The sequence below is a fragment of the Pleurodeles waltl genome, chromosome 3_1 (assembly GCF_031143425.1).
Source record: "Pleurodeles waltl isolate 20211129_DDA chromosome 3_1, aPleWal1.hap1.20221129, whole genome shotgun sequence".
Taxonomy (NCBI): Eukaryota; Metazoa; Chordata; class Amphibia; order Caudata; family Salamandridae; genus Pleurodeles; species Pleurodeles waltl.
In genome coordinates, this window is record NC_090440.1 from 904,519,217 (window position 1) to 904,535,619 (window position 16,403).

General features: G+C 44.5%; 1 protein-coding gene across 1 annotated transcript in view; it reads right to left on the reverse strand.

Moving 5' to 3' along the window:
• The window catches only part of DNALI1 (dynein axonemal light intermediate chain 1), a 157,802-nt gene that overhangs the window by 79,756 nt on the left and 61,643 nt on the right, over positions 1 to 16,403 (reverse strand). The window contains exon 3 of the mRNA XM_069223889.1: positions 291 to 460. Coding sequence (XP_069079990.1) covers positions 291 to 460 — 170 coding nt within the window. The remainder of the gene's footprint in view (positions 1 to 290; positions 461 to 16,403) is intronic.

Genomic DNA, 16,403 nt, shown 5'->3' on the forward strand with positions numbered 1-16,403 from the left:
CCTAGAGCATTGTTACGCAACACCACAAGTAGAAATACTTTTAAGGAGGGATTAGTCTACGCACCGGTGGAATTCTCCTGAATGCCCAAAAAGTAGGAGTAATACAGCTGACTGCAAAATCTCTCACTTTTGGGACTCTCCAGCACACTCTGATCTGGTTCTGCAGTAGCCATATTTAGAGGAGGGATAACCTATCTGATATGGTGAAAGCTCTTGAGCAGTGCACTGTACCTGGTCACCCAGTTTTTCACCAGAGTTAATAAGATAGTCAATTTTGTAAAATGCCTAACCAAAGCACTGTGAGTAGAGCTCTCTGCGGACTGGACAGATCCCCGTCTCTCGAGCCTGCCGTTGCTGCAACTTAATGTCCAGCTGCTCTTGCAGGTGGACCACATCCATTCGAGTGCTTGGCGTGCTGGACACCTGTTGTATCCACAGTTGCGTATTTTCCATCCATTCTCTAGAAAGGAAGAAGACAATTAGTTTTTTTAATGAACAGAGTACAGTCATATTTTCATAAAATGGCAGAAGTGTGCTGCAAAACTGTTAGTAACAGCAAACACTGAACAATAAAAAAAAAGTCAAAAGATCCCTCACAAACTAGCCAGGAAAGATATAAAGTAAAATGCCAATTCGCTGAACTTTATTGGCCAGTGTGAAAAGGTTGGTAAGACAAAAAGTATTGTTTTTTTAATTTAAAAAAAAAAAAAAAAAAAAAAGAAAAGGAAAATTCCCCTATCCTTTTAAACATTTACACTCAGAGCTTATCGGATATGGTTTGATCTTTGAATGCAGACCCATGTCCTACAAGAACGAAATGCAGCATATAGGAAACTGTATAGACACTCTCAGTTCTGCAATAAGGCTGAATGACAGCCTGGCGACCATTCACTAGTGAATTGGCACAACCTCATGAAACTTACTGCTGGTGAAACAAAGATGCCCGTCCGTTCCTGGAGATGTCTCTTATCCTAGATCACACAGCTAGGTTGCAGGGAGTGTGTTTAAGCTATTGCCCGTACAAGGACTTGCCGGATTTATTTACTTCCAATGAGTGATTGGTGATCCTTGCAGTTAGGAGCACCCTTTTTTTTGAAAGTCACAGAAAGAAATAACGACAGTGGTTGGTGGCAAAACATGTGTCCCATTGGGTACTCTATGGACTTAAAAATAGGAAATTGCTAGACCCTCGAAACCATATAAACCAGTCCAGATGTTTTGACCTGAAAACTCACATCTACTTGAATACCACATGTTAAGAGAACCGTAGGCGAAAGACTTAAGTTTCCCTAACAGGCGCTGGAACAGACTGCTGCCAAACCTCAGAAAATTTGAAAACAAGATGCAGTTTAAGAAGGGTCAAAAACCATTTTTGTTTAAGGGGATTTTTTTTTTGTTTTTTACCCCCCTACTTAGATTCAGGTATTTCCTCAATGGACTCAGCATTAGTAAGTGTATTTGTTGTTATTATTATTACTACTACTACTACTACTACTAATAATAATAACCCAAGTGTCCATGTTGACTATCACTTGCACATTATATTATCTTCCGTCTCTGGACCTGTTCCAAGAACCACGAGGATCTGGTGATCATTGAGGTGTAGCTAGAATTTTATTTAAGGGAGTCTGATGATATTAGCCAACAGGGGCATGTGCCTGTTGAACAGGCGGGGATAAAGGAAGCAGCAGTGAGGGCTCCCAAGTGAGAAAGATCCTTTGTCTGACTGGCTTTTGCCTTAGTTCACGAGAAAGGACCTAACCCAGTCCAAGACAATCCTTGACACGAACAGTGAGAGAAGCTTCACCGACAAAGTTGTCATTGTGGCTTCATCAATTTGGCCCGCTTAAACATTTGTTAAATGAGGTTACATCAAAGACACATTACATCATTTGGTTGAGTAGGAAAACCAACATTTCAAACAGAAGCAGGCACATGAATAGAGCTTGGGCAGGAATGTTTTCTTTCACATTCATTATCTGGATTCCTTCTGGATGTCTGTCAGAGGCCAAAAGCAAATATTGGCAAGGAAACAGTCTTAGTATTAAGAAGGACCTTACTCTTCTCTATGCCTCTGAGCTGGTGAAGGTGTGGATGGCCCCACCGCACAGCCTTCGAAACAAGTACAAATCTATAATACCCCCAGAGTAGAAACTGTGCGCTGCATGCAAGAAGTGCATAAATGGTAACTTATGTTCCATTAGTTAGAGTGCACTACATTATCCAAGAAAGTCTTTATTTACTAGTGAGGTTAACTCTGTTCCTCACATGCATGCAACCCCCCAAATTGTAGACTCTATCCTTTAGAACTAAAATTATACTGGGACTCGAGAGATGAAAAATACTGATTAAAAGAATGTATAGTTATGTCTAAGGGCAGTATCCAGAAGGTCATAATTCTAAAATTAACAACTTGAATAAATTAAATTATAAATTAAGGAGAATATGGGGGTCATTCTGACCCTGGCGGTAATTACCGCCATGGCGGAGGTCGGCGGTAGCACCGCCAACAGGCTGGCGGTGCACCGCTGGGCATTCTGACCGCGGCGGTTCAGCCGCGGCCAGAAACGGAAAGTCGGCGGTGTCCCGCCGACTTTCCGCTGCCCTTGAGAATCCTCCATGGCGGCGGAGCGCGCTCCGCCGCCATGGGGATTCTGACACCCCCTACCGCCATCCAGTTCCTGGCGGTTCTCCCGCCGGGAACAGGATGGCGATAGGGGGTGCCGCGGGGCCCCTGGGGGCCCCTGCAGTGCCCATGCCAATGGCATGGGCACTGCAGGGGCCCCCGTAAGAGGGCTCCAAAAAGAATTTCAGCGTCTGCCTAGCAGACACTGAAATTCGCGACGGGTGCAACTGCACCCGTCGCACCTTCCCACACCGCCGGCTCAATTCTGAGCCGGCGTCCTCGTGGGAAGGGTGTTTCCCGCTGGGCTGGCGGGCGGACTTTCGGCGGTCGCCCGCCAGCCCAGTGGGAAAGCCAGAATGACCGCCGCGGTCTTTTGACCGCGGAGCGGTCTTTCGGCGGGAACCGCGTGGCGGGCGGCGACCGCCGTCCGCCGCGGTCAGAATGACCCCCTATGTCTGCCTTTGTGGAGAATACAATGAATCTGTTAATATAATTATAAACAGTAAATTAAAAGAACATTTCCTTTTGCCTGAGGACATTAACAAATTAAGTGAGCATTTTAAATATAATTAAAGGAGAATATATTTTGTCATTGGTGAGAATATAATTAATTTGATAATATAATCTGAAAAAGTGATTAGGTTAAGTGTGTGAAAAGCAGTATTTCAGTGGTTTCAAAATTGCCCCGTATCTGAAAAGTAGAATCTGGCAGCTAGGAAGTGAGAATTGTGCCTATCTGATTCCAAGGGGATTCTGAATAGAGGAGCACCTCCCTGTCACCTGCCCCAGCAGCCTGGGCTCATGATCACTTGCCCCTTATATAAGTGTCTATTGGTTGTTGCATCTGTTGCTGTGATTGGTTGCTAGGCCTAGTATTTCTATTGGATTAAGGGCTTAGGGGTTGAATAGTGATTGGCTGTTCAGGCTAGGGTTCTGGTGGGCTACTAGGGCTAGGGTTCCCCCTGGACTAAGGGTTTAGAGTTACAATTCTGACTGGCGTCAGGTCTAGGGTTCTGATTGGTTAGAAGGGCTAGGGTTTCTACTGGATGTAGTACTTTGGTTTTGATTTACTGTTCGGGCTACGGTTGTGATTGGTTTATATGGTCAGGTCTCGCATTGGCTCCAGGGTTTAGGGTTGACAGTCTGATTGGTTAGGGATTAGGCTAGGGTTCCATTTGCTAATAGGGCAATTTAAGCCTAGGGTTCAGGGCTTCGAGGCTAAGGGTGGAGAGGACAAGGGCTGTTGCCTGTTTGGTTCAGTTCAGCCCAGGTCAGACCTAGAGCCTGAGATGCTGCCCGATTTCTCCTTTACCAGCTACCACCTCAAGCCCTCCACATCCGCCAACATCCAAACACAATCTCAGCAAAGGCATTCTACTCATGCACCTCAAACAAACTCATACAGATTTCCATGTCTCAACAACTACTACAAAACGCCACAAACCACACAAACCACACCTTTACACAATTCTACCACAACTACAACACTATGGCACCTTTTTTCTCACACAAAACACAACTCTATCCTATACCACTGACACATCTACACATTATACAAAACAGTAGCTCTATCTTCTACTTGTCCCTAACAGACCCCTTTTTATCATGACGAAACCTTTATTCATTCTTCCATCACACCAACACCCTACTTCTCTCTTTACCAATTACATACAACTATACAATCCTTACACTCCGTTTCACCACACATATTACCTCTTCCCGTGATCAAATCTAACACAAACACTCATAACTCTTGTCCATCCCCTCTTACACACCACATACACTCTTCTCCAAAACACATCACCCCCCTGTACTATTCAAATACGGCTCACCAGAAAACCACATACAAATCCTTCACAGAAAACCACTACATCAATATCTCCTTCACTACTCCACAAACAAAAAACAAAACACACACCAGCACATCAAAATCACACACCCTTTCGTAATACTTTCCGTCACAGCCACTCCCACCTTCATGACTACACAAATAATACAAATCATGAACCAACTTTACTCCAAAATTCTCAGTCTTCACCAACATCTACCACAAAGACCCCAACACAGCAACATTCATTCACCCGCCTCTCATCCACTGCGCAATTTAGAGCCTTAGAATATGACCCACATGCCCTGCCACCACCCCTAACCCATACTCCTTCCACCCTAAACAAACACAAACAAAATGAACAACATTCCACTCTTCACAATTTCACATCCACATGTCTATTACACAACAAGGCTACTCTACAAAAAGAACACAACTCACCATGTCACTCCCAACCACTATTTCCACCACCAACACACACAGACTGAATTCAAAGCCTGCTGGATGAGGAACACACTACAGAAGAACAACACTATTGCGACCAATTAATTAGTTAATATCAGCACTAATAACACACATGCTACAAGTTCAAAATATACTGATCACTCTTCTACAAAACAAAATCACCACCACCAAAACACAATCTCTAAACTGGCTACTAATAAATGCTCAATCATTCTCTAAAAACAAGCACCACATCTACGACCTACTTATTGACACATAACCTGACTTACTCTTCACAACTGAATCATGGTTGGGAGATGACATGGCCCCAGTGTTGCATGATGCCGTTCCTCAATACTATCAAACCATCACACAAAACTGTGTAGGCAAAAGAGGAGGTGGACTAGCTGTTATATTTAACCAAGCAATAAATCTCAGCAAAACAGATGACATTGCCATACAAGGTTGTGAGGCCCTCATCACCAGATGCAACCCTCCACCAACTTCCTCCTGTAACTTCCTCTTCCTTAAGCGACCACCACCTAGCAGTTTAACATTCCCAGACACATTCCTAGACATAGTTTCAAACCTTATAAAACTATACTCCAACCTATGAATTCTTGGGGGCCTAAACATCTGGTTTGACAAACCCAATATGCCCCATTCAAAAGCTATTATCACTGGCCTAGTCACATTGAACCTACACCAGATTGTAAACAATCACACACACCTTTCTGGACACATCCTAGATGTCATTTTTGCAAACCCAGAAATAGTTACCTTTCAAGGCATCACACCAGTCACATGGTCAGACCACCATTTGGTAATCTTTCAACATAAAACATTACAAATCAACACACACAAGACCACCTTACACACATCCATGTATCGACCATGGAACAAACTCAATTTTGAATGCTTAGAAACAAAACTAACAACACAGATCTAGCCACAATAAATTCTGTTTAAAAACTTTATGAGTGGCTTCAGGAAGCTTTTGATATTCTAATACCACTCAGAAAAACAAAACAGGACAAAAGAAAACAAGCACAGTGGAGAAATACAGAACTAAAAAGCTAAAACAATAAATCAGAAGGCTGCAGCGAATCTGGTTCAAAACAAAAAACATTAAAGACAAACTTCACCTATACAAACTCAACAAAATATACAAATCATCAATCAAAAAAAATAAAAAGGTACTACTGAGACAGAATTCAAAATGCTATATCTGCAAATAAAGAATTTCATAAAATTCTCAACGAATTCCAAAAACCTAAATGCTTGGAAGGAACTCACAAACTGAAGCACAGGAAATCCACCAGCACCGACCTGTGTCCAAAAATCCCCTGCAAAGGCAAGCCAGCCCAGCCTCTTCACTCCTTCAAATATCACAATGTGGATTTATGGATCTAGTAAAAGCAAGCAGGCCTTCCAGCTACCCTTCTGATCCTTGTCCACCACAGACCTCCAAGAACATTCTTTTATCTACCTCTGCTGCCACACCAGTAAGAAACTTGAAACTTGTGGAGACCCCATACAGTGCAGCAGTTACCAACCCCGTTTTCTCATCAACTCAGATATAAAGATTCTAGCCAAAGTTCTGGTGCAAAGACTGAGGAATTGTATTCCACTATGGCTACACCATGATCAAGCAAGCTTTGTCTTGGGGAGGTCTGCGAGCCATCACATGGGGGACTATTTTTAATCTAATATGGCAGGTAAAAAATATCAACAATACCAAATGAGTCCTTTCACTGGATGCAGAAAAGGCCTTTGAAAGGGTGGAATGGTCATACTTATTTCATACTCTGGAAAGGGCAGGATCACATCAGAAATGTGTACAAAGATTTCAATGGCTCTACCAAACACCCAATAGTAATCAATAGCAACAACTAGTGATTGAAGGAATAAAGACACTTGACAGGACTGCCCTCTTTATCCACTCTTTTTCTTACTAACCCGAGAATGTTTAGCTGCTAAAATCCAGCAATCTGAATGTGTTTATTTTTTACCTGGCAATGGAAAACAAACTTCTACCTTATGCTAACAACTAAGTGTTCCACTCCAGATTTCCAGGTTTTGCTCCTTTTCTTTCTATAAAATAAACTGGTCAAAGAGACGAGCACTACCCCTGGATGCTTACACTCTAGCTTCCTCTATTGCCGATCTCCCTTTCTGTTGGTCCTCCGATTCCATCAAATATTTGAGAATCCACATTGTCTTAAACCTATCTGCGATACTTCACAACAACTTTTTCATCTCAATAGACAAAACAACCACTGACTTTTTAAAACAGTCTAAGCTACAGCTTTCTTTTTAGGGCCAAGTACAAACAATAAAAAATGGCTGTTGCGCTGCAATTTATTTATATCATGCATGTGCTGCTACTGCAGTTTCCCCCGAGCACTGCACCACGACTTACATTAAATGATTAAAAATTACATGTGGAACCCAAAACAACGAAGTTTCTTTGTCCCAAAAGTTTATGCTGCTCGGTTGTCGGGGAGGCCTTCTTCTGCCTCACATACAACTGTACTGCATGGCCCATTGCCTGGCACACCTGGCCTACTTTTTCTCCAAGAAACTACAAACACTGAAATGGCTGATAATAGAAATCCATTTGAAGGAAATACCTAAACTTCATCATGGACTTATTTTACTTTCATCAGACCCACAATATCTGTTACCTAAAAATACGGAACATACATGACTGCAGCACGTAAATAGGAATACTTATGAATGGCTTCCTTCACACTTTTACCCCATCTAGAACAAGACTGCTCTCTGAATCGGGGGGAACATGCTGTAATAGCACTCCTGGCCTGTTAAGAGGACCAGAATTATAGGACAGTGTAAGGAAATGCCTCCTTGGCATGGTTGCCCCCTGACTTTTTGCCTTTGCTGATGCTATGTTTACAATTGAAAGTGTGCTGAGGCCTGCTAACCAGGCCCCAGCACCAGTGTTCTTTCCCTAACCTGTACTTTTGTATCCACAATTGGCAGACCCTGGCATCCAGATAAGTCCCTTGTAACTGGTACTTCTAGTACCAAGGGCCCTGATGCCAAGGAAGGTCTCTAAGGGCTGCAGCATGTCTTATGCCACCCTGGAGACCTCTCACTCAGAACAGACACACTGCTTGCCAGCTTGTGTGTGCTAGTGAAGACAAAACGAGTAAGTCGACATGGCACTCCCCTCAGGGTGCCATGCCAGCCTCTCACTGCCTATGCAGTATAGGTAAGACACCCCTCTAGCAGGCCTTACAGCCCTAAGGCAGGGTGCACTATACCATAGGTGAGGGTACCAGTGCATGAGCATGGTACCCCTACAGTGTCTAAACAAAACCTTAGACATTGTAAGTGCAGGGTAGCCATAAGAGTATATGGTCTGGGAGTCTGTCAAACACGAACTCCACAGCACCATAATGGCTACACTGAAAACTGGGAAGTTTGGTATCAAACTTCTCAGCACAATAAATGCACACTGATGCCAGTGTACATTTTATTGTAAAATACACCACAGAGGGCACCTTAGAGGTGCCCCCTGAAACTTAACCGACTATCTGTGTAGGCTGACTAGTTTTAGCAGCCTGCCACAAACCGAGACATGTTGCTGGCCCCATGGGGAGAGTGCCTTTGTCACTCTGAGGCCAGTAACAAAGCCTGCACTGGGTGGAGATGCTAACACCTCCCCCAGGCAGGAATTGTCACACCTGGCGGTGAGCCTCAAAGGCTCACCTCCTTTGTGCCAACCCAGCAGGACACTCCAGCTAGTTGCCCGCCCCTCCGGCCAGGCCCCACTTTTGGCGGCAAGGCCGGAGAAGATAATGAGAAAAACAAGGAGGAGTCACTGGCCAGTCAGGACAGCCCCTAAGGTGTCCTGAGCTGAAGTGACTCTAACTTTTAGAAATCCTCCATCTTGCAGATGGAGGATTCCCCCAATAGGGTTAGGATTGTGACCCCCTCCCCTTGGGAGGAGGCACAAAGAGGGTGTACCCACCCTCAGGGCTAGTAGCCATTGGCTACTAACCCCCCAGACCTAAACACGCCCTTAAATTTAGTATTTAAGGGCTACCCTGAACCCTAGAAAATTAGATTCCTGCAACTACAAGAAGAAGGACTGCCTAGCTGAAAACCCCTGCAGAGGAAGACCAGAAGACGACAACTGCCTTGGCTCCAGAAACTCACCGGCCTGTCTCCTGCCTTCCAAAGATCCTGCTCCAGCGACGCCTTCCAAAGGGACCAGCGACCTCGACATCCTCTGAGGACTGCCCCTGCTTCGAAAAGACAAGAAACTCCCGAGGACAGCGGACCTGCTCCAAGAAAGGCTGCAACTTTGTTTCCAGCAGCTTTAAAGAACCCTGCAAGCTCCCCGCAAGAAGCGTGAGACTTGCAACACTGCACCCGGCGACCCCGACTCGGCTGGTGGCGATCCAACACCTCAGGAGGGACCCCAGGACTACTCTAAGACTGTGAGTACAAAAACCTGTCCCCCCTGAGCCCCCACAGCGCCGCCTGCAGAGGGAATCCCGAGGCTTCCCCTGACCGCGACTCTTTGAATCCTAAGTCCCGACACCTGGGAGAGACCCTGCACCCGCAGCCCCCAGGACCTGAAGGACCGGACTTTCACTGGAGGAGTGACCCCCAGGAGTCCCTCTCCCTTGACCAAGTGGAGGTTTCCCCGAGGAACCCCCCCTTGCCTGCCTGCAGCGCTGAAGAGATCCCTAGATCTCCCATTGACTTCCATTACAAACCCGACGCTTGTTTCTACACTGCACCCGGCCGCCCCCGCGCTGCTGAGGGTGAAATTTCTGTGTGGACTTGTGTCCCCCCCGGTGCCCTACAAAACCCCCCTGGTCTGCCCTCCGAAGACGCGGGTACTTACCTGCAAGCAGACCGGAACCGGGGCACCCCCTTCTCTCCATTCTAGCCTATGTGTTTTGGGCACCACTTTGAACTCTGCACCTGACCGGCCCTGAGCTGCTGGTGTGGTGACTTTGGGGTTGCTCTGAACCCCCAACGGTGGGCTACCTTGGACCAAGAACTAAGCCCTGTAAGTGTCTTACTTACCTGGTTAACCTAACAAATACTTACCTCCCCTAGGAACTGTGAAAATTGCACTAAGTGTCCACTTTTAAAACAGCTATTTGTGAATAACTTGAAAAGTATACATGCAATTTTGATGATTTGAAGTTCCTAAAGTACTTACCTGCAATACCTTTCGAATGAGATATTACATGTAGAATTTGAACCTGTGGTTCTTAAAATAAACTAAGAAAATATATTTTTCTATATAAAAACCTATTGGCTGGATTTGTCTCTGAGTGTGTGTACCTCATTTATTGTCTATGTGTATGTACAACAAATGCTTAACACTACTCCTTGGATAAGCCTACTGCTCGACCACACTACCACAAAATAGAGCATTAGTATTATCTATTTTTACCACTATTTTACCTCTAAGGGGAACCCTTGGACTCTGTGCATGCTATTCCTTACTTTGAAATAGCACATACAGAGCCAACTTCCTACAGACAGCAATTGAAGGACAATAGCATCAAGCCATTTGAAACATTACAAGCTGAATTTCACCTTGAAAGGTCTCATTTCTGGAAATTCCTACAATTAACGCACTGCTCAAAATCAAAACGTAATTCCTTAACAGTGTCACTGGCGGACTCCCCTATTCAGCTAGTGAAATGTCTGCCTTTATAAACTAATCAGTCCCATTCTGTCATTCATCTTCAAGCAGGTTGACCAATTTTATTTATGCAGTTCTTATTTCAGAGGAAGTATGGAGCAGCCAGCTCCTAGAATAGAGCACAGCACCAGAGAGATCACTTTGTTCTTATTTACATTTTATTATTATTTGGCTGAAATAAAACCCAGATAATATTTTTCCTCACAGAGGCCATTTAATGCTTAATGTTTTTGTACCTGCACTTTCAGATTTCTTGATAACACCCATTGGCTTCCTTCATCGGGAGCAAAGCAATAATGAGGCTGATCCACTGAATGGAGAGTATCTGTGGTTTATCACTTTTTCATGAAAAGCAGATTATTAGTAGGAAAAAAAGCATGTGGCTAAGGGCAACAAAAAAAAAAAAATCAGATTAATGGCGTGGGCCCTCCCATGCTTGTTTCTTCCAAAAAGTTTAGAATCATCACCAAGAGAGAGCATTAATGGATTACAACCATGCCCTGGAATAGACGGCCAAAGCTCCTCAATTACAGAAAGGTATTATCTGATTGAATACCTTATGAGTGATGCAGTGAGCCTTATACTGAACATGGTGCTCTTCTGGAATCCCGGGAAGCTGTCAATGGACCTACCAGATACGGTCACATTTTCAAAGATCACATGTACTGCAGCAGTCTGAAGCTTGTTAATTATGGTAGCCAGCATAAATAGAGGCCGCTGGTTCAACAAGAGGGGGTACAGGTTGAAGTGGATGGAGGTAAGGTATTATTGTTGGTTTTTTGGTTATTATGTTGTTGCAGAGCATCAGTGTACTTTCAAGTCACAACACTCTCAGGTTTCTCCTGTGTGCCCATCTTGTCCCTTGTGTGCCCCTCCACTGACCACTTGGTACACCTGGCATCCTTGGCATTGTCTCTCCTAACTGTTTTGCCTCTGCTTCCCAGGTTGTTGATGTGTGCTGGACTCTGCTTTTGATATTCTGGGCACTTTACCACTGCTAACCAGTGCTAAAGTGCAAGTGGTCTTATTTAAAATGTATGTGTAAGTGGCTTATCCATGATTGTCATATTTGATTTACTAGTTTGTCCCTAGTAGAGTGCACCAGAGGTGCCCAGGGCCTGTAAATCAAATGCTACCAGAAGGGGCCTGAAGCACTGGTTGTGCCATCCACACTAGTAGCTCTATAAACATGGCTAAGACCTGTCACTGCAGTGTCTGTGTGTGCAGCTTTAAACTACCAATTAGACTTGACAAGTGTACCCACTTGCCAGGCCTAAACTTTAAATTTTTATACATGTAAGGCACTCCAGAGGTAGGCCCAAAGTAGCCCCACGGGCAGGGTGCAGTGTATGTTAAAGGTGGGGCATGTACTGATGTGTGTTACATGTCCTAACAGAGAAATACTGCTAAATTCAGTTTTCACTGTTACAAGGCCTATCTTTCTCATAGGTTAACATGGGGGTTGCCTTTAAATATTATTAAAGTGTAAATTCCCTTTGGGAGAAGATAGAAATATAGAGTTTAGGGTCTCTGAACTCACAATTTAAAAATACAACTTTTGGTGAAGTTGGTTTTTAGATTGTCTGTTTGAAAATGTCACTTTTAGAAAGTAGGCATTTTCTTGCTTAAACCATTCTGTGACTGCCTGTTTGTGGATTCCCTGTCTGGTTCAGTTTGACAGTTGGGATGTTTGCACCTCTCCTCTAGACAGTGACACAAAGGGAGCTGGGGTGTAGCCTGCATATCCTGATGAGCCATCTGTGCTAGAGTGGAGGGAGGAGTGGTCACTTATACCTGAATGGGCTGTGCCTGGCCTATCACATTGCAGTCTCCAACCCCCTGGTGTGTGTTGGGGGCCTGGCCTGGGCAAGGCAGGATCTTGTGAACAACAAAGACTTTCCTTTGAAGTAGGCCTACTTCAAAGGCAGAAAGGGGTACACGTATTATACCCAATACACCTGAAAATCCGATTACTTCTGGAACCAAGAGGAACCTCTGCCAAGGAGAAGTGCTGAAGAGCTGGAGGAGGAGTACTGCCCCTTCGCCTGCGACTGTGCTTTGCTGGGTTGGCCTGCAGTAGCTGCTTCTGCCTGAAAGAGGACAAAGACTGACTTTTGTGTGACTTCCCACTGGTGAAGAATCTCCAAGGGCTTGAACGGAGCTTGCCTTATGTTGTTGAAGTCTCAGGGACAACAAAGACTTCCAGCACCTGGACTCTCTGCTAAGACTCCTGCCCTGCCAAGTGGTGCCCTAACCTGTCTCTTGGTCCTTGATAGGTGAAACTGGTGGAAAAGGACAGAAATCCACGTACAGACCGCTGTGCGAGGAAACTATTGACACACCATCTGCAACGCTGATGATAAAGGGTGCGCTGCCGGCCTCACAGCTAAAATTGACGCTCCACCTGCACTGTGGCTGGGAGATCGACGCATCGCAGCTGGAAAAATGACGCGCAACACCCGCTAGTGGCTGCTGACAACGATGCAAGCCCCAGGCAGCACGGTTTCCTGACACAGTGCAACCGGACTTCGAACGCAACTTCACTGGGCGTGAAAAATCAATGCAAAGCCTGCCAGGACCCGAGGTGCGCGTCCTGGAATCAACGCATCACTGTTGCGGAAGAGAAGAAACAACGCACTCTGACCCGACCGGAGAAGGAACGACACTCAGACTCGCTTGCAAGTGAGAAATCGACACATAGCTGGTCTTTTTCGATGTGCGCTCGCCCCTGCGGCTTTATTTTTTACGCTAACCAGGTACTTTGTGTAACAACAGCATTCTCACTGTTTTCTAAGGATTAAGACTCTTATTCATTTTAAAATTCATATCTTGACTTGTGCATGTTGGAGTTTTGTTGTTCTGGTCTTGTTCGATTTAGATAAATATTGCCTATTTTTCTAAACTGGTGTGGTGTCCATTTTGTGGTGTTTTCACTGTATTACTGTGTGTGTTGGTATAAATACTTTACATATTGCTTCTGAAGTTAAGCCTGCCTGCTCATGCCAAGCTACCAAGGGGGTGAGCAGGGTTTAACTGAGGATGATTCTCCTTTACTCTGACTAGAGTGAGGGTCCTTGCTTGGACAAGGGGTAACCTGACTGCCAACCAAAGACCCCATTTCTAACGCCACTGCAGTGTCACAAACTGGGATGACAACCCTTAGATGCCCTAGATGGAATATCCGAGAACTAAATGACCAATGCAAGCCCTGCCTGGTCCTTCCATATTTCCGCAAACATCACACTGACATTTGTTACTTACAGGAATTACATTTGACCAACTCTATGCATGCCTCACTGAAAACTGGTTGGTCTGCAGAAACGCATGTAGCTGTCTACTACAGTTATGCTCACAGAGTGGCTATTTTTATCCATACAGGCCTCCAGTGGCACACACTTGCATCACTTTGCAATAAATAAGGTAGATCTGTCATCATACAAGGCACGCTGCAAGGCCAACCTTTTACACTGGGGTCTGTGTATGGACCTAACTTTAACTATCTGGAACTATTGGTAGAAGCCTGGCAGCAAATCTGCAGTGCAGGGTCTGCAACAATATTGTGGGATGGGGACCTCAATGTAAGACTGGTTCCCCATCTCTATCGGTAAAGCGACTCAAGAAGTCTGTACCTAAATGCAGCTGCCCGGCTCCATCTCATTAAGAAAGAATATGACCTAGTGGAAGTTTAGCGAGTCAAACAACGCCTTGACAGAGAGTGCACCTGCAAAGGCGCAGCATGAAATACCTGGTAGCGAATAGACTACTAGATGGTTACTATGGATGCGGCCCCCTGGACTATTAAAGCAGAACATACCCCTAGAGTCTTCAGATTCATATCACCTTCAATGGGAATGAACAAGGTAATCATACAGTAACTGATGCCAAAAAAAGACCCAGGTGGGGGTTGGATAGCTTCCACGCTAACTTCATGGACTGTTAACTATTCCTAACATAGCTAAGGAGAACAAAGGAAGGGCTTGCCTGCATAAGAGCAGCCTCACTGTAATATCCTGGAATAATGTCTGTTTAAAGCAGATTCTTGGCCAACCAGATGCCCTTAAATTTATAAACAGTGGCAACATAGTTCACTTGCAGGAATCATGGGCAGTGTCATCAATCCTGATGGCAGGGCATCACAAAATACATCAACCAGCCATTTAAAATAATGATTTCGGCCGACCAGCTGGAAGCCTCTCAATCTATGTTGCTACAAGCATAAAGGTCTAAACTACTGTACTCACTTCAGAAAGCCCCTTGTGTGAAGCAGTCCTAATCAGTGGTTGTAATTTTGGTGGGGCTCGCATTGGCCATTTGCTTCTCTCCTAAAACCCGCTGCAGTTTGAGGCGCTCCGACTCCTCCCTCCCCTGAAAAGGCTTGTTGCCAGTGACTACCCTGCTCATGCCTGCCTAGATAGGCAATCCCTGGAGGCACTTATGCCTCCATTGTGAATGCCCCGGCCTTGATATCACCACCCTGTAACATATGCCACCCACAGTTTGATGTAAATGTACACTATGAACACAAAGGGACCGGTAGACTCTAGCTCCCATAAATAAATGTTGTCAACAACCGGAGGCATTTTTGGGTCAAGCAGGCAAGTGCTTTGACCTGTTGTAAGTATTGTATGTTTTTAACCATGACTGCTGATATGCTTCAGTGTTGGTTAACTATTTTTTCTTGTGTCTCTCCCCTTCATGCTCCATGGCAGCCGTGCCCTCACAGCGTGAACAGTGCAAACTCCATCGGTGGTATTAGAGAGCTGGTCACATTGTTCACAATGTTACAAGGCATTTCTTTTGGCTCTCCACTTCACGCTCCATAGCTTTCCCAAAAACACTTAGAATTGATAAATGCTTTACTAAAAACAGAAATCGGCAAAATTCAATGCACTCTGGAAAAGTCGCCTTTTTCAAAACATTTTTGCCCATAACTCAGCCTGTGGTGGTCCTAAGAGATGGAGCCACCACGAAAATGTTAAGCACAACTATTTCTGTTTAGGTCATCTCCGGGCCCTCACTCTAGGTTTGTTGGGACCCCAAAATAATAACCCCTTCCACCATTCAGTCCCTTTTTAACCTCTCTTATGGCTGGAACTTTTTGTTTTACAGCTTGTAGAAGTTTGTGTTCTAAGGGCCTGAAAATGTGTAAGGCAACACGATCTCCAGGTGCTAAATATATGGTTGCACTACATTACTTTGTGCCATTCTATTTTCATGTGGTTACATGACCATGTTTCTTGCATATTATTATATTTTTATTGTGGTGTCCTCTAGGGGCCATTCTGAGCATTACAGTCAACATACTACAATATTTGTTGCACTCAGTTGTCCCCTAATGCTTTGCAAGGCATTCTTGTACAAAAAATTTTTGCTCATAACAGCATGTGATGGTCCTAGGACAAAGGGACCACCTTCAAAATGTTCACCACAACCTGCTCTTTCTCTTTAGATCATTTCTTAGTCCCCACCCTTTGTTAGACCCCAAACTAATAACCCCTCCTTACATTCAGTGTTTTTTTAACCTTTCTCATAACTTGAACTTTTTTTACAGCTGAGAGTAGTTTGGGTTGTAAGGGTCTTGTTTTTAATATCATTGCAATATTCCTGCTTGCCCTGAAAATATGTAAAGCACTAAGCTCTCTAGGGGTTGAATATATGGTTACACTGCAATGCTTTCAGTCATTTTTTTCATGTGGTTATGGTTACATGACCATGTTTCTTACAAAAGCTATTTTCATTGTGGTGTTCTCTAGGGGCTGTTCTCAGTCTAATGCCAAACGTTTATTTCTGATAAAGGCTTTTATTGT